Source organism: Helianthus annuus, chromosome 10 (genome assembly GCF_002127325.2).
Source record: "Helianthus annuus cultivar XRQ/B chromosome 10, HanXRQr2.0-SUNRISE, whole genome shotgun sequence".
Classification (NCBI taxonomy): domain Eukaryota; kingdom Viridiplantae; phylum Streptophyta; class Magnoliopsida; order Asterales; family Asteraceae; genus Helianthus; species Helianthus annuus.
Window position 1 is genome coordinate 108,716,207 of NC_035442.2, and position 18,519 is coordinate 108,734,725.

At 39.1% G+C, this 18,519-nt stretch overlaps 2 protein-coding genes across 2 annotated transcripts; one reads left to right on the plus strand and one right to left on the minus strand.

The window, feature by feature from the left end:
• Window positions 1-2,643: 2,643 nt before the first annotated feature.
• LOC110885096 (protein tesmin/TSO1-like CXC 2) lies at window positions 2,644-7,746 on the plus strand. The gene is made up of 10 exons (XM_022132798.2): window positions 2,644-2,919; window positions 3,849-4,009; window positions 4,288-4,897; window positions 4,977-5,458; window positions 6,193-6,270; window positions 6,359-6,533; window positions 6,620-6,715; window positions 6,804-6,873; window positions 7,012-7,138; window positions 7,238-7,746. The coding sequence occupies exons 1-10, from the start codon at window positions 2,827-2,829 to the stop codon at window positions 7,551-7,553; spliced, it is 2,208 nt and encodes a 735-aa protein (XP_021988490.1). The 5' UTR covers window positions 2,644-2,826; the 3' UTR covers window positions 7,554-7,746.
• A 68-nt stretch (window positions 7,747-7,814) lies between these two features.
• On the minus strand, window positions 7,815-9,429 carry LOC110885097. The gene is made up of 3 exons (XM_022132799.2): window positions 8,767-9,429; window positions 8,256-8,405; window positions 7,815-8,187 (listed from the first exon to the last, which is right to left on the minus strand). Exons 1-3 carry the CDS (start codon window positions 9,352-9,354, stop codon window positions 7,936-7,938), a joined length of 990 nt encoding a protein of 329 aa, XP_021988491.1. The 5' UTR covers window positions 9,355-9,429; the 3' UTR covers window positions 7,815-7,935.
• Window positions 9,430-18,519: the final 9,090 nt, after the last annotated feature.

Below are 18,519 nucleotides of genomic sequence, written 5' to 3' on the forward strand. Positions count from 1 at the left end.
CAAAGTGAATGGCGAATTGATGCGATTTGATATCGGTTGTCATGTTTCTGTATAGTTTGTTTTCATATTTTCGTTAATGTGTTTGCATTTTAGGGGGAGTAAGAAAATTTCAGAAAATCCAAAAACATTAGAAAATTTGAAAAAGTCAAAAACATGATAAAATCAAAAATGAGTTTTGTTGCGAAAAAGAGGAAATGATAGTACATCAGTGGACTATCACAACATGCTAAAGAATTGGAAAGTTTAAATGTGATAAACGATCTTACTGCAGATGTGTCAGTAGATTTTCGCACATTTAGTAAATTGAAACGAGATATAAACCTAAATCAAACTTGCTTGATTCGTGGGTAACTATTCTTGAATATATGGGTAACCCCCGAAATCTTGTTTGAAAGGTCCCGTATTATGAGATACCAGGTCTTTATACTTAGTGATATCTGGGGTATTATCCCGGGACTTCTGCTGTATGGAAGTACTGACCTAGTCCCCGGATAATACTTTTCGCAAAATGCTTGAAATATAGCATCGCCCTCAGCAAGCTGATGAAACAATAAAATTGATAGTCGCTGCTGTTGTAATCAAAAGATCCTCTAAAGGGGACCCACCAAAAGTCGAAGCCATCATCTCTCTGCGTATACGGAAGTATCGACCTGAGCTCTCACGGCCCTCGCACATAACCCCTTTACAGATATCATCTGTGGTATACTCACCTGTAAGACTGAATATTTGGGATCTGGATACAGGAGTATATTCAAGTGGAGTGATACACAATTAAGTTTAAGTCTCTAAAACATTAATATCGTATCTCGAATCAATTGAAGTCTGTGTGAAGATTTAAGTGGACAAACATACTGACAATCTAGGTAAATTGTTTAGAACTGAGAATGTTTAAAGCTTAACGGTGTTAGTGATATGTCTCAAAAATGATATGATCCTCTTGCACGAGCTCACAAAAATATTGTCTGTAAATATTTTCTGTTATTGCATTTCAAGTTTCTTTATTTCAAAATCCAAAAAGATTTTCAGTGTGTTTTAGCATAAATTTTTGAAAAAGTCAAAAAGATTTTCGACAACTGATGTTGAATAGCTGATTTTCAAAATTCCGAGTGCTAAACATGATGAGCAATATTTGAGGGGGAGTGTTTGTGTGAAATTAAATGTTTTTTATAATCTAACCTTTCAAGTGGTTCATCAAAATCTGTGTTTGTTTTTGAAAGAGAGTCTGAATTGGTGCAGGGTTACATGTTTGAAATATATATGTGAAAGAAATTTACTTTGAGGTAGAGCTTATGCAGGATAAGATGAGAAGCTATTAGACGAAAAGCCAGACAACGATCCTGAAGATGTTACTGAAGAACAAAGGAATACCAGTAAATCGAGAGGGGGAGTCTGAAGATAGAGAGAAAGAGAAGCCCAAAGACTGATCAAGACTGAAGACCTGAAGACACAGTATTGTTGTGACTCGATAGTCGACTCCATCAACATCTGAGGGGGAGTCTATTGGTGCACTACATCTGCTGATTCCGTCTTGTATCGAGTCATAGACTTAGGATGTTAGATCTGGGCACGAAATACGAGAAATTGTGAAATTGTATAGGTTTGGGATGATAGGTTCGCTCATATGGCCCATTAGGTCTTAGGCTCGCTCGAACGGACATGTGTGGATCGCTCGAACAACAACATTCTGGATCGCTCATTTGGTTTGTTGTTGGTCCGCTCGAGTGGTTCGCTTATTGGGCCTGTCCAATAAGCGAACTCAATCCACTATAAATAGCCTTGGAGCAATTTCATTTGTACGTGTGTGTTGAATCTCGTACCGAAGTGCTGCCGGATCGAGAACTGATTGTAATTGCTGTCAAATCAATACAGAAAGAGTTTAAAGTGAATCGCAAGCTATTCCTACGTTGATTACTTGTTTTCCGCACCTGTAATTGACGAAAACGCCTCTGAACGACTTATTTAGGTCTCAAAACGATCCTACAGTGGTGTTCGACAAAGAGGAGAGAGAGAGAGAGAAGAGAGAGATGGGTGTTTGGAGAGAGAAAGAGAGTATGTGTGTGCAGGTTTTAGAGAGAGAGAGAGAGAGTTCACGGGGATGGTGGTGTTGGCGGTAGTGGGATGGTGGTGGTGGGAATGATGCGGTGGTGGGGGTGGTGGTGGTAGTTCATAGAAGAGGGAGAGAGCAAAGTGTATCTGTATGTGTGGTGGTGGTTGATCTGTAGAGTGTATATGTATGTGTGTGTGTGTATATATATATATATATTATTTTTTGAATTAAGAAAATGTTAAATGAAAAGCAAAATGATCAAAATGCCGCTGAACTACAAGACAAAATAGGAGGTTGCAACAGTAAAAAAAATGAGGTTTTTGAATTTTGGACTAAAATAGCAACGAAATGCAAACCACAGGGACCCAGATTTAAAAAGTTTGAAATTTGGACTAAAATGGCAAAACTGGACAAACCACAGGGACCAAAATGGCAGTTTACTCAAAAAAAAAAAAAAAAAAAAAAAAAGAAAGACAAGACAAAGAACATAAAATAACATGGAAGATTAAGGTGGTTTTAACACCGTAAGCATGATTAGCTTTTAGCAACGCATATACTTACTTACTTACATAAGCAAGCATTCTTTATTATCTGGTAGGCGTGGGCCTGGTGGGACTGTGTGGTGTGGGGTTTCTTTCATCACCATCAAGTAAAAATAAAAACTTGCTTCCCGCCCTTCCCGCTTCTTCTATCTTCTTGAATCTCACTCTTCTCATCTCATCTCATCTCATCTTTCACCACAAACCCCACAAGCAGCCGACACTTAATTGGGGTTAAACATGACCGATGACAAAGATCAAGATAAAGAAAAGGCTATTGTTATGGATACTCCAGAGAGAACCCAGATCGCTAACCCACTTTCTAAGTTTGAGGTGAATTGGGTTTTCTTTTTAGGGTTTGTTTTTCTAATCTAATTGGTGTGTGGGGAGGGTTGTGTGTTGGGTTTGAGTGTTGATTTTTATTGGGTTTTTTGGTTTTTGATTTTGGGTGTTCTTTTATTGTGTTGGGCTGAAGTCAAGTTTGGTTTTTCATTTGTTGTTGGTTTGGAGAAATTTGATCTTCGTGGGTTGATCTAATTTGAAGAATTTTGTTTTTCTTTTTGATTGGTGGTTCTTTTTTAGGGTTTCTGATTTTGGGTGTTTTTTTTAATTGAATTGGGTTAGTCCCAAGTTTTGATTTTGATTTGTTGTTGGTTTGGGGAAATTTGGTGTTTGTGGGTTGATTTAATTTGAAGAATTTTGTTTTCTTTAGGGTTTTTTGCAGATTGGGTGTTAATTGTGAGGGATCTAGTTGTTCTTTAGGGTTAGGGTTTGTTTGTTGGTTTCAGTCTCAAATTGAAGTAATCAGGAAGTGTTTTTGGGATGTTTTTTGAGAGTTTAGTTATCAAGATCTGTAAAGATTTGTGCAGTTTCTTTTGAAAATTTGTGATTTTGTTTTTCCAGTCTTAAGAATTCATGGATTTTACATTCAAATGATTAATTTAGAGTGTCAAAAACAGATTATGATTTTGTAGTCTCAAAATAATCGAATCTGAATTTAACGAAAAATATCTTGCAAGAAATTCGATTATCGAGTCCAAATTGAATTTTCACAAGGGGAGTGTCACTATTGTGTATAGTTTTTTGGCTAGTTGGTGATTTGGGGGTGTTTGGATGTGCATTTTCAAGTTGATTTACATGCTCATCTTCAAATTTGATCATTTTGACTGAATGAATTGTTATTCGTGTTTCCTAAATATTCTATAAGGATTCAAGATTCATATTAACTAGTCATATTGAAGCATTTTGTTGTCGGTTTGCAGGACTCCCCAGTTTTCAATTATATCAACAGTCTTTCGCCTATCAAGCCGGTTAAATCGGTTCACTTTACACAAACATTCAGCAACATAAGTTTTGCATCGCTTCCATCCGTTTTCACTTCGCCTCATGTCAGTTCCCTCAAAGATTCCAAATTCCTTAGAAGGTAACGAGACTGATTATATTTGATTAGAGGTGCCAATTTACCATTAATACGCATTAATGTTTTTTTTTGTAATTGGTCAAACGGTAACATAGAAACAACTAGCTCAAAAGGAAACTTATTAAACGGGTTAAAAGTCACCCAAAGTATACTTTCAACCCCTAAAACCCTCTAAATATTTTTTTTTTTAAAATTAATAATCATTATTGAAATAATGAAATCTATTTCATTTAGCAATTCTTGCTAATTTTTTTTGTTATGTCAAAATTTTGTTATTCTAGGCACCAGTTTGCTGATCCATCAAAACCTGAACTTACTTCCGAGGACTCAAAGAAAGCTGGAACCGGTGAAGCGAATTTAATCGCTGCTCAAAACACATTAAAGCAGCAAACAGATATTAATTCTAGTAATCCCATTACCGAACTATCTGTTGTGCCATTAACCCAATGCTCAAATCTCGAATCAAGAAAACTGAACTATGAAGATGTTAGCCCCGTCACGATGAACACATTAAAGTTAATGGGTCCGTCAGCATCATCCGTTCCATTCATCAACGGGCCCACAAGTGGTTCATTGAGACTCGAAACAGAAATTGGTAAAGAAGTATCCGCATGTGATTGGGATAGTTTGATATCTGATGCTTCAGAGTTGCTTAATTTTGACTCACCGAGTGACACCGTGGCCTATAAGGACCCTGGTCAAAGCGCGCTAGATCCTCCAAGTTTCAATACTTCACTTATGAACGCGAAACCTCAAGCTAATGGCGATAATGATAATTCTTTAGAAAATAATGACGGTTTGAAGGGTGCGGCTGAAAATCATTTAACGATCGCTAGTACTTCTTTGAACAATTTTGACGTTGGAGAGCCAGTGGAGGATACAGACAATGAGGTGAGAATTTTAGTTACTTGTATTATTTATCATTTATAAACTAAAAGATAATCAACCCATTTATATTTATTATCTGTAGGGCGGTTCAAATTTATACCGTGGCATGAGAAGACGTTGTTTAGTTTTTGAGATGGCGGGGTCTCGAAGAAAGCACTTCGAAGACGTCTCAAATGGCACTTCTGTAAATTTATCAGAATCCAATCAAACTGTTGTTCCCATTGAGAATAAATTACTCCCATTGAGGACCGGAAACGATTCCTCTAAATGTAAATTACCCGGAATCGGTTTGCATTTGAATGCTATTGCTTCAAATTTAGTGGAGCACAAAGCTGTTAAGCATGAAAGCTCTGGCTCTGGTAGACAACTTATTATTTCACCTTCATCGGCTGCTTATTCTTCCGTGGGCTCCGGTCAAGAATTGATGACAAAACCGTCTGATGTACCCTCGTTCGAGAATGACGTACGGCCCGCTCAAAACGTTGGAGAAGATGCTTCTAAAGCACTTGGTTTTGTAGGCAATGATGAGTTAAGTCAAAGTCAAACTAGCCCGAGAAAGAAGAGGCAAGTTACTTGAACCCTTATAGTGTTGTTGATGTATAACATTTCAATTTGTCAAGCGTAATGCGGATTATGGGGTTGTTTTTAGGGGCGGCAATTCTTGACACGACCCGAAACCCGACCCAAACCCAACACGAAAAAAACAGGTTTGGGTTGACTAACATGATCTGTTTTAAAAACAGGTCGGATTCGGGTTGATCCTTATTATACAAACAGGCAGGGTTTGGGTTGACCCGTTAACCCGTTTAACTATTTAGAAAAAAACTTTTATGTTTTTGTTTTTTCCATTTCTATTTTACATGGTTAGTCATAATAATGTTAGTTTTGACACATTGTATTATTTATTTGTCACACTCATACTCACCATTAAACATGTTATCGATAACCCGCTTTAAACCCAACAACTCGCTTACGAATCGTCAACGTGACTCAATTAAAAATACAGGTTAAACGGGTCGTGTTCGGGTTGACCTGAATTTATATGTGTGCGGGTTAGGGTTAAAATCTTTGACCCAAATACTAATATGGGCCGGGTTCGGGTTGAACATTTCAACCCTGCAACCCATTCAAACTGGCACGAGTTACATCGCTAGTTGTTTGGATGTGCATAGATGTGACAAAATGGGTGGGTTGGTAACTTATAACCAATGTCGAAAACCACATCTAAATGTTTATATATCGCATTTGTTAATCTTTATTGATTCTATGTGTTTGATGTTTTGATTGAATTCTTACAGGCGTAGAGTGGAAAGTGCTGGAGATACGGAGGCGGCTTGCAAGCGTTGTAACTGTAAGAAATCCAAGTGCTTGAAGCTGTAAGTCATTTTTAGTTCATATGTATATGCTTGCTTGATCACTTGCGGTTTTATAACTCTGATATTTATGAATTACTACCAATTTCAGTTACTGTGAATGCTTCGCTGCTGGGGTGTACTGTGTGGAGCCATGTGCATGTCACGAATGTTTCAACAAACCGATACATGAAGATACGGTGCTTGCAACTCGCAAGCAGATTGAATCTCGCAACCCTCTTGCATTTGCTCCCAAAGTTATTAAAACATCTGATTCTATGCAAGAGGTTAGCATCGCAAACTTAGAGTTGCAAAAAATGAGTTTTGAATTTTATTATAAATTTTTATATCGTGGTTGTTCTTCGTCGTACAGGATGAATCTAGCAACACTCCAGCTTCTGCTCGGCATAAACGAGGATGCAATTGCAAAAAATCTGGCTGCCTCAAGAAATACTGTGAATGCTATCAGGTTTTTGTCGTTTGTTTGACTTGTTTGAAATAAACATAATCGCATTGGTCTGTTACTCACTATTTGGTTATTTTTTGTTTGAAAAAAGGGTGGCGTTGGATGTTCTATCAACTGCAGATGCGAAGGATGTAAGAATACATTTGGTCGCAAGGATGGTGGTAAGTGTGCAATTTGTAAATACGATGGGATAAACATTTTCATTTAAAGCAAATAGTTTTAATATGAAGTCGGTTGCGGTTTATTAGACTTGTTACTAGTTTGATAGTCAATTTATGGTGGTTTTAATTCTTTCACAGGTTCGGAAATGGATCCAGAGGCCAATGAGTGTGAAGGAAATGCGAGTGATGGAAGCTTACAAATGGCATTGTATAATGAATCCGAGCCAGTTTCTGCTACTCCCGCAACTCCTTCACGTTTTGGCAGGTAAAAAAACTACGTGTTTTACGATAATAACACAGTTTTGACATGTTTGAATCCTTTGTAGTTAAACCCATTAACTTATATTAATCTTCTTAATGCTAGGTCTATCTCGTTGCCAAACTCAAAGGGCAAACCACCGCGATCATTTCTAGCCATTGGATCCTCCAGTGCAAGATTTGGAAAGTTGAATCATTTTAAAGGTGGTCTGAATAAGCAACTACAAACGGTGGGGGAAAACGAGATACCTGACATTCTTGAAGACAACAGCGGGTCTCCAATCAGTGGTGTAAAATCTTGTTCACCAAACAGTAAGAGGGTCTCGCCGCCACACTCGGGCATGGGTCAACGAAGCAGCAGGAAGTTGATTTTGCAATCAATTCCTTCGTTTCCATGTCTCACTCCCAACCCGAAACAATGATGCGTGCAAATCAACAAGCAATATATGCTTTTTTTCCCCAATGTGTATGGATGGACGGATCGTTAGTTATGTTCCTTTAGTTACTGTGTAGCCTTTTCTTTATTCTTTTTTGATGTTTTAGTTGTATGGTTACTTACTCAGCTTATAAAACTCTGCTTGTAAAATAATAATATCATGTTCTTAGTTTGTTTTATATCAAGTACCAACCCTGATCAAATACTAACCTAATTGCAACAAGATTTGGTTAAATATTTAACAAAAAAAAAAAAAAACATTGAACATGTCATACTAAGAACATTAGTTGGTTATAACAAGACATCATAAACTTCTAACAGGTAATGAAGAATATACCAGAAGTCAACACAACCAGACTTGAATCTTTTCATGTGGGAGCTAAATGATTAGCATTTGGAAATTGCCACAATCGCTTCATCCATTGTAATGATCTCATCATCTTGAATCTCAAAAACTCCATTGCTGATGAAAACGGCCTTGTATCCTCAAACACGAAGCTTCTTTTATACTCGAGAATCCAAGTATTTTCATCCAAACGCCATACAGAAGCACTCCACTTTCCTTGTTCCCATGAAGTATTTGCTGTTCGAATCAAACCATTCGACCCTCCATTCAACCACTGCATATGTTACTCAGTTAGAAAGACCGAAAAACGAAGAACAAAGAAAAAAACCGGAACACTTTTACCTCTGTAACTCTTCCGGATAAGACAGTGAATGATCTTGAACCAAAATCAGTTGAAACCAACCCAGAAGTCTGCAGAGGCCATCCCCAAACACTCACTTCTTCCATTCCAGATTTGTAGAGTCTACAACGAGACCTCAAGATCAAACCATCCTGAAATTAACAAAATTAATCACATATGCTTTACACAAACATATGGTGGGTTTATTGGGCCTGGTTACACAAAAGTGGCAGACTAATTAAATTAAAGACTGGAGACAGGCTTGACCCGTTTCATTTAATTATAGCCCATCTGTAATTATAAACAAATGATCTTGTACCTGTAATTTCTCATCAAGAGAGCAATAATAACCTGTGGACGTGTAGGTCAGTTAGACCGAACCACGTAAATCCACGTGTTCATTACTTTTCAGCAGTTTATTTGTGTGTGTATGTGTTTGCAACTCGACTTAACAACATAAAGAGCATATACATATACAAGCATATAATTACAACAATAATAATAATAATGTACCTCGACTATTTCCCAATTAGGAATTTCAAACCTAGCATCTGTAGCTCCAAGAACATTCTGCAGCTCACTATGCAAAAACCCTAATTGTTCTTTCACATCTCCAAGCCCTAACGACTTCTCACCTAACTTTCTCACTATCTCCGGAGACAATTCGGTTCTCATAACTCTATAACTAACAAACTCAAACCCTAAGTTGAGTAAGTTCCCAACCAAATTCAAACACAAAACCACCAAAACACATTTAACCGTCATCAAACCGTATCCAAATCCAGTCTTCTTCTTCCTGTTGAGCTTCAGCTTCAAATCAGTCCTGACCACCGGTGACTTAACAGGCGGAGACACCTCGAGATGAGAGGTCGGAGTGGAGACGGTGGAAGGATCGAAGAAAAGAGGGGTTTCGGGTGGAGAGGGTTTGGAAGGTCTTTGGGCGCTTAACGGGAGTAAATCTAGGGTTGCGTTGAAACTAGCTTGGCAGATTTTGCAGTTGCAGTTGGCGTCTCTGAGGCATGGAGTGGAGCAGAAGGTGTCGTCGTCTTCAATGCTGCTGGTGGAAGATGATGATTTCACGGAGGAATTCGGTGACGCCATGAGCGTCTGGTTCGTTACTCCGATGAGGATCAGAAGATTATTATTACTATTATAGGTTTGAATTTTGAACCTCTTAACGGTAAGGAATTATTGCTTTATGGATATGATTTTTTTCATAGTTAATGCATTAAATGTTTGTATGGTATTTTTATATTTTAATATTTCCACAAGTATTTATAAATCGAGTGATACGATTGTTAAGAGTATATTTTAAATTTGAGTGATATGAAGACGACTTAACCTACGTAACAACGTTAATATAAAGTTACGTGACAGGGTACTGCTGTAATGAACCCTTGGGTTCAGCGGATTTAACTAGAACAACGCCGCAACCCTTTTCATCTTGGGGTGATGGTGGTTTCACGTGACGGCAAACCCGGACATGATGTGTGTTACGATTATAATTGTACAGGGGCCTGTAGTGTAAAATTGTAATAGTGTGAGGGCTTATGTGTGTGAGTTGTTGTTAGTTCTGTTAATTGGCAGTTGTACTTATAGGTTAGTTGAATAACAGAGGAGTTAGTTGGTTGTTTGGTTAACTCTTGTCTCTCTCTCTAACTCCACTCTCTCTCTAACATTCACGCATCAATTGATATCAGAGCTCTCCGATCCTCAGAAGCTCCATTATCGATTGACTGGTGCGTTCAGTTCGTTGAAATCAATCAGTTGTTCGATTGATTTGTCCGTTCAATTCATCAGAATCAATCATTGTTCGATTGATTCAGTTCATTTCAATTCGGAATTGTTCATTGTTCGATCAATTCTACTTCAAAATTCGTTCAGATCTCATCAATTTGATAATCAATTGATAATTGCGAAATGACAACTCGCAGTCAGGCTGAAATTGAAAAAACGTTGAAGGATCATACAACTTCATTGCTTAAATTTGATGCTTTCGTCGAAAAAAACAGAGCATACCTTCTTTGACATCAAGAAATTGTTAGAAAAACTGACGAATCATACCAATTCCAATGATACTGGCACTTCAGCTAATCAAGAAATGATCTCTACTAATAGGTTGTTCAGGCTAGGAAAGATTGAATTTCCCAAATTCAATGGCACAGAAGATGTAGAGGACTGGGTGTGCAGATGTGAACACTTCTTTGATGTGGACGAGACTCCCGAGAATTACAAGGTACGATATGCTGTTATTAATTTGGAGGGAAGGGCAATGAAATGGCACAATAATTTTGCAAAAAACAAGAGCAATAGCTGGTGTAACATGGGCAAAATATACTAGAACTATAACTGACCGTTTTTCTACACAAATGTTCAAAGATGCAATGGGAATATTGTCTTCTACAGTGTAAAGTGGGGAATTAGAAGATTATTGTGATGAATTTGATGAAAATTTGCTAAGAGTCATAATTGCTGAAGAAATTTGCAATTAGTTTGTTCATTAAGGGTTTGAAACCTGAATTGGGAGGTCCTGTGAGTATGTTTGATCCAAGACCATGAAGGAGGCTTATATGTTGGCTAAAAAACAGAAGGTTGCTAATGATAAAATCAAGAATCAATTCACATCTAAACCTTTAGCCACTTCTAAACCCATGTATCCTAATCCTAAACCTGTTTCACAGTTTAAACCACCGGTTAACACTTCTCATCTGCCATTATTGCCTAACCCACCATCTCATCAGAAGTTTAACACTAGAAGGCTGACTCGTAAGGAGATTGAGAATGAAAGATCCAAAGGGGAGTGTTTTTGGTGCAATGATAAGTTTACCCCTACTTATAAGTGTCATAATAAACAGTTGTTTGTGCTAGAAGTTGTGGGTGAGGATGATGAAATACAACATGAATCACTTGATGAGTCCGCTGTTAATCTAGTTTAAGAATCAGTGGTTGATACTACTTTGCCTGATCCTCTCATTTCTATTCATGCCTTAACTGGTATTCCTTCTTTTTCTACCATGCAAGTAGTGGGAAATTTAGGTACCAAACCTTTACAAATCTTGATAGACTCGGGCTCCACTCATAATTTCATAGATGAAAAATTAGCTATCAAGTTGAATTGTGTTATGAAGGACATTGAGGGTATGAAGGTAGGGGTAGCTAATGGGTCTCAATTGATGTGTGCCAAGGTCTGTCCAGGGTTTCAGTGGCAAATGCAGGGCCTATGGATGAAGGCTGATGTCTTAGTCTTACCATTGGCAAGTTATGACATGGTACTAGGGGTACAATGGTTATCTTCATTAGGGGATATTGTGTGGAACTTCCAAGACCTTACTTTGCAGTTTAAAGTGGATGATAAGGTTTATTAGCTGAAAGGAAGTAATACAAATAGGGTGTCATTGTGTTCTAATGAGTTGATGAGTCATTTGTTGTCAACATAATGCAAACAAGTGGTTAGTCTCAGTTATTCAGTCTCCAAAAAGAGGAAAGGAAGGATCAGTTTCAAGACAAGACTGTAGTTTCTAAGGAGGTGACTCATAGTGCTATTTATAACAACCCTAAATTAAACCGACACCCTCGAAATATTTTTTGACACCCCAATATATTTTAAAAATATCCCAATATGTCTTAAAATACACCCCGTATGTGAAAACCGAGCCTAAAATGTGATCTAGCATTTAAAATAAAATAAAAACAAGAAAATTAAGCTTGTCGCGGGCCGCGTAGCCCACGGCTACGTTTTACGCGGGGCGCGACAGCTCCAAGGCGGGACGACACCCGGTGTTGACACGTGGCGACGCGTGTTGGACCTATACCCGTGACCCGGATCAGCTACAGCCTAGGCCACCTACTACGCGGGCCGCATAGGCCTTGGTCTCACTTTACGCGGGCCGCGAGGAACCCGAACTCAGCCCCTATAAAGCTGGAGCTCGGGCCTTCAGTCGAATTCGCTCAAATCTTTCTTTCTTTCTCTAAATTTCACGTAGTATACGTTATACTCGGGTCTAATACCCCCCTAAATAACGAGATTCTGCTCCGTTGTAAGTATCATAACCCCTGGATACGTATTAGATACTCTGCCCGATTGATCTAGGGTTCCGTAACGGCTGTCGTGGTTCTGCTCGACGTAGTCATTGGAATGCCGTCTCGGGGAGGGTATTACTAATGTTAAAATGGGTTATTATACTAACACGTGTGCATTTGTTTAATTTATAGATAATTCCCAGGGAACCCTTACAGAAAATCTAAGACAGCAATGTGAGTAATCTCCTTTTTGCAAACTGTTTTTACAAAACCTCACTTAATTAATTATATATTAAACAGTTATTGAGTATTTGTAAAGATACAATTATCATCGGTATGTTGGGATTTTGTATACAAAATTTGTTACTGCCTTGCGAGGGGTAACATTTTCACAAGTCGGGTTTAACAGTACCGTGGGTGGTAATTGGTATGACTTGGAAACAAATGTAATTGCGAGATCGCCCTCAATACTGTACAATGGTTTTATTTAAACTTGATTGAACTGGGATTCACTCACCAGTATTTTCCACTGACAAAATGTTTTTAAACGCGTTTCAGGTAACAAAATGTGAAAGCCAAATAGAGCTGGACAACACTGAAGGCTTGGAAAAGTGGCAATAAAGTTACCTAAAATAAAATAGATGTTTTTATTAAATAAAAATAGGATTTATTCCTATGAAAAAGTGTGTACTAAAAACTTGGGTTTTATCCCATGTGTTTAATATTATGAAAGTGTGGTATTTTACTTTGATAAAATATTTCCTAACTAGGGTCCTGATGTAATTTCCGCTGCCAAATAAGATAAAAACAAGATACCACCAAAACTGGCCGCGGCAGCCCGTTCCTATAGTTGTATAAAGGGACGGGGGTTGCGACAGAAGGTGGTATCAGAGCTAAGCCACTGATTCAGCCACAGAAGTGTTCTGCTGACACCAAAATACAATCTGTTAGGAAATAAATTACGGAACTACGTGCATAATTGTATTTTATTGTTATGTGTTATTTGCCTATTTGTTAGTTTACAGTATGAGCGACCAAGGACCATCTGACGCGTACCGTCAATTGTCTGGTTCGCCTAGAAGCGAAGGTGCCTCTTCTCAGCCTGTCCTCTCAGGGTACCCTGCTGATACTGAAGAAGGAATATTCATATTTAAGGCTCAATCTGAAGAGCCATTTCCTCAGAAAAAGAGGGGATAGTTCACTAGGGGAGCACATGAGCGTAGGAAACGCATGAAAAAGTTACAAGAACAGAGAGTACTAGCAGCAACCAAAAGAGACACAGATGCCCATGCCCAGGATATGATTAATAGGGGTTTAGCTAATTTTCATACCTTAGCAACCACTGCAGCTGACCCGAACCTAGAGCAAATGTTAGCACCCCAAACACAACCACCATTTCTCGACCAACCAATGGAGATAGAAAACCCTGAAAATCAAGTAGAAATGCATGATTTCAACCCGGAGGAGATACCTAGGGTACCCGCACCAAATCCCTTAGACCCAAATTACGACCCATGGTGGGATGACAATAGGGACTATGTGCAACGTTACCCGATACACGAAGACATGCCCATGCAGAATCTAGGAGCCTACCCAGGGTTGGACCCTCTAGATCCCTATTACGATAATGATGTATTCATTAGGGAGATTCTAAAAAATCCTTACCCATACCAGGCCCCTACACCCCCATAGCAGGAACCCGCACCCCAGATTCCGAACCCAGTCCTAGAACCTGCACCCCCAATGAGTGCAGAAAACGTACAAGAACTTAGGACATTTGGTGAGGAAATTTTAGAGAATAGTGAAAGGATGAGACAGGTGGGAGAGCGACTCGTCTGGAAGTACGACGAGCGCAATATGGATTTCTGGATGAATCCATATCCGTAGAAGTGATGGTGGAGAAGGTTATAATAATAACAACAATAATAATATAATATAATAATAAAATATGTGTGTATGTGTATGAAAAAAAAAAACTACAGATGCCTACTACTAGTAGTGTAACTTTAAATTTCAGTCGGTATTGTAATTTTAATTTCAGTACTGGTGTGTAATAGATGCATATTATATAAATAGAGTAAAGTCGCAATGATCGACGCTTTTGACCAAAGTGCATGACATGTGATTGGCTATATTAAAATATTATTTTGTGATATTAATGCGTGGTAAATGTTTAAAATTCAGATGGACAACGAAGTGAACCAGAAAAACCAGAGTGATAACCACCCGAATAACGATAATCTGAATAATGAGAATCTGAACAACAATAACAATGGAAACCAAGTGGATAATAGTGCCATCCAACACATAGTGGCACAAGGAATAATAGATGCAATGCCCTTTATTATCCAAACCGTTAAAGAAGCTGATAATAAAAGTAAGCATAGCAGTAAGCGACCAACTGAACCTGAACACAGCGTGAACAATGGACCTGTACTTCAAGTGCCCATTCCCAAAAGAAGAAGAACCATGCCTTATGGTTGTTCTTACAAAGAATTCTGGTCCTGCAAACAAATAGAATTCTCGGGCAATGAAGGACCCATTGCAGCTCTACGCTGGATAGAAAAGACTGAGGCTGTTTTAAAAATAAGCAAGTGTGCTGAAGAAGATAAGATAATGTTTGCCTCAAATCTGTTTAAGAACTCAGTTTTAGAATGGTGGAACACTATCCTCCAGTTAAGAGGAAGTGACAGGGTATATAACATGGAATGGGAAGAATTCAAAAATATGGTAGAAAGGAAATTCTGCCCTCCCAATGAAAAAGAACAGATACCAAATAAATTCCTAAACCTTAGAATGACCGGGGTAGATAGTAAGGGTTATACTACCATGTTCTTTGAATATGCCAGAATAGTACCAACCCTTGCATCACCTGAGCCAGTATTAATCTCCCGTTACATCTAGGGACTAATCGGGGAGATTAGGCATGTAGTCAAGGCAGCTAGGCCCCAAACCATAGAAGAAGCTGTAGAACTAGCAAATACCTTGACAGATGAATTAATCCGTACTAGAGAAGAAGACCAGAGGAGAAACTGATGTGCGTGAAGTGTGTTATATTTTAGGTGTATATTTTAAGCCCTTTTTACACTTTTTTAGCCAAGTTTTAAATTTATAAAACACGATATTTACTAACACTAAACACACATATGGGCAAGTGCACCCATCGTGGACGTAGTATAGTGTTGGTAAGATACCGAGGTCGTCCAAGGACACAAGAGTTTTTAGTACCGGTTTATCCTCAACGTCTAATCAAATCAAAAAAGTTAGAAAAAGGTTTTTAAACTAGAAAAATATAACTAACTAAAATGCTAAAAACTAAAATAAAAGTAAAAACAGATAGACAAGATGAATCACTTGGATCCGACTCGTGTGTAGTGTAACCTTTGATTATTTTCGCACTTTTGCACTTGTTTAAGAGATTATCTTAGTTATTGTAGTAGGCCCCTCTTTTGAAGGTGACGTTACCCTCAACCCAGTAGTTTGAGTCAGCAAGGATACAATCCTAAAGGGTCGGATTATTGAAAGATAATTAATTAAGTTATTAACGCATAATGTGGTAAGGACCGGGAATGCATTGTCGTGGCAAGTTCTAGAGTCGTAAGAACCAAGCGGCTATTCACACAAGAAACGAAAAATGAGCATTTAGTTTAAAGATATGTATTTGTATGCTCAATAAAGGCTCAAAACTCACTTTTGTGGGAATGGGTTTTTATGTGATCAAGTATATATTATCAAATTTTAACTAAGTTTGTCATGCCGTTTCATAATTTTCTTATGTTGGTTCTTTTTATCACGACGCTATCGGTTGTAAATTTGTAAAAATATAACCTTGTTAGAACTTGAAATTCCCAAATCAAACCTAGACAAGTAAAAAGAAAATGAAATTTTTTGAAAAAAATTGGGGTGATTAGCGGTTCCAATAGAGTTTTGTGTAAGCCTTGTTAATTAGGACTTGCAAGATTTAAGGTTTTAGCATCCCCCCCACACTTAAATTATACATTGTCCTCAATGTGTCCCAAAAATAAGGTTTTTAGGTTGATTGAATGTGTAAAAGGGTGTAAAAAAACAGAATTTTGTGTTACTGGGCGCCTGGACACGGCCCCGTGTCCGATAGACACGACCCCGTGTTCAGGTGCCAGTAACGAAAACTTACAGAAGGTGGACACGTGGGCGTGTTGGCTGGACACGGCCCCATGTCTGGCAAAAATGTGAAGAAATAAACAAACAGCAGGTCTGGGGAAGTGGGCACGGGGGTGTGTCGGCCGGACACGACCCCGTGTAGAAAATCTGCAAAGGTGGAAAACAGGTTTCTGGCTCCGGTTTTCCCGTCTCGGCTTTAGTAGTACTAATGTTTAGTACTCTAAGCCTCGTATGTACCTGTTTTATCAATAAACACCACACCAAACAATAGCAAACATCCTAGATTACCAAGTTCAACATCCAAACCACAAAGTTAAAAATAAAAACAAAAGCAGAAAATAAAAATAGTTAGAGGGAAAGTAAATTGTTCAACACTCGGCACACAGGCCGGAAATTGTTCGATAGAAAAGAGGGGTTAACCTGTGGGATTACCAACCATCTGCTCCTGCTCCTACTCCACCCGCCTAGTCCATGTCTTCATCATCGTCATCACCTCCTCCTCCATGCCCCGCCATGTACTCCCGGATGTTCCCGATGTCATCTTGGATATCGGAGATGTTTCTTTCAATGGCTCCGACCCGGTTGTATGTGTTGTTGGCGAGGTTGTAGGTGTTCCTGGTGCACATAAGGTTTTCCTTCAATAGATCATATAAACTTTGAAAGTTAGGAAAACCACCTCCTTGTGAGGAGGATTGGCCAGGATCACCGTGAGGCTGGTACTGGTAATGAGGAGGTTGTTGAAATTGTGGAGCGTGAAGGACTAGTGCCTCTTGCGGGTTCCATGCATGCCCCCGCATCCTCTGGAAGCTAACCGACCCGTCTTCCGCCTCATAGATTAGGTTCATGGAGCGGCAGATGTGTACATCCACTCTTCCCGACCATGGGCTCCTTTCGAAAGACCTAGGTATGTTCACAAAGTGCTTGAAGAGATGGTATATCCATCCCCCGAAGAAGATAGGGGTTGGTGCAGTAGCAAGCCGGTTCCAATGCATGTTTCGGAGCAGGAGATAAGGAACATCGAGGGGTCTTCAGGTATGAATGCAGTGAAGGACTATCAAATCTCTCAACCCAACAACGCCACCACTATCATGCCTTTGGCTAAGAGAGTAACCGAGGACCCTATGGATGTATCGGTAGAGTGGGTCCCTCAACTTAGTACTCCTCCTGCTGCTTGGGTTGTAGTGCCCTTCACCAATCTGAGCCCACGCGACTTGGCGTTCGTTCTCATCCAAATCTCGCACCCCTCCGGTGTTCTCCTCATTACCTGAATCTTCCTCCGTAAATAGCCCAACTATTGACCCAAACTGTGCCATTGAAATCGAGTACCGAGTACCGAGTTCCACCACATCTGAATTGCACCCCATTATTGTCGAAAGGGTTGCTTCTTGAATTGAACGTGAAAGTGCTATAGAACTCCATAGTGCACTCGTGGACTGATCGAAGTCGAGTGGTTAGAGCAATCCTTAGAGGGCCGGTAACGAGGTTGTTGAACCGGTCAAGTTGGTTTACCAGTGCTAACAGGTCCATACATGCTTGTCTCGGGTATTCTTCCGGTCTTGTTTGAAGTACTTCGTATCTCGCTCTAGCATCGAGCTCATTGGCGTTGAACCTTGTGAACTTCTTCGACATCTGAAAGAATACACCAAAATGTTAGCACGAAACGGTGAAATTTTCGGAGAAAACTGAAAATAGTGGGCTGGACACGGCCCCGTGCTCAGCGGGCACGACCCCGTGTCCAGGCGTCTGTTACTCAAAATTTCCATTTTTCGACCCGGTCCCGAAAACTTGAAAATTTTTGGTCAAGTATGTGCGGTTTCCCCTGAAAATGAAACCCCAAGTGCCGTTTTTCCCAAAACAAACTGTTTACCCCTTCAATTTTATCTTTTTTCGGTTCAAAAACAAGGGTTTGGGTTTTTCGTGAGAAATTGGGCAAATCTATGAACAATACAAGTGGATTTACTTCCCATAGCACTAATCTAAACTAATGCTAACAGATTTATGCAAAAATTTGAGGTTCGATCCGGATGAACTTCAAGAACCCTAGATTTTCCCCAAATTTTTGAGGTTTTAACTACATGCAAGTAACTAATTTAACTACTAATGGTG

What these genes read in the sequence shown, in the direction of transcription:
- LOC110885096 (XM_022132798.2), top strand. Translation starts at nt 2,827, where the DNA reads ATGACCGATGACAAAGATCAAGATAAAGAAAAGGCTATTGTTATGGAT. An exon ending in ACCCACTTTCTAAGTTTGAG is followed by an intron (nt 2,920 to 3,848) that starts GTGAATTGGGTT and finishes GTCGGTTTGCAG; the next exon opens with GACTCCCCAGTTTTCAATTA. An exon ending in AAATCCAAGTGCTTGAAGCT is followed by an intron (nt 6,271 to 6,358) that starts GTAAGTCATTTT and finishes TACCAATTTCAG; the next exon opens with TTACTGTGAATGCTTCGCTG.
- LOC110885097 (XM_022132799.2), bottom strand. Translation starts at nt 9,354, where the DNA reads ATGGCGTCACCGAATTCCTCCGTGAAATCATCATCTTCCACCAGCAGC. An exon ending in CTAATTGGGAAATAGTCGAG is followed by an intron (nt 8,406 to 8,766) that starts GTACATTATTAT and finishes TGTTAATTTCAG; the next exon opens with GATGGTTTGATCTTGAGGTC. An exon ending in TATCCGGAAGAGTTACAGAG is followed by an intron (nt 8,188 to 8,255) that starts GTAAAAGTGTTC and finishes TAACATATGCAG; the next exon opens with TGGTTGAATGGAGGGTCGAA.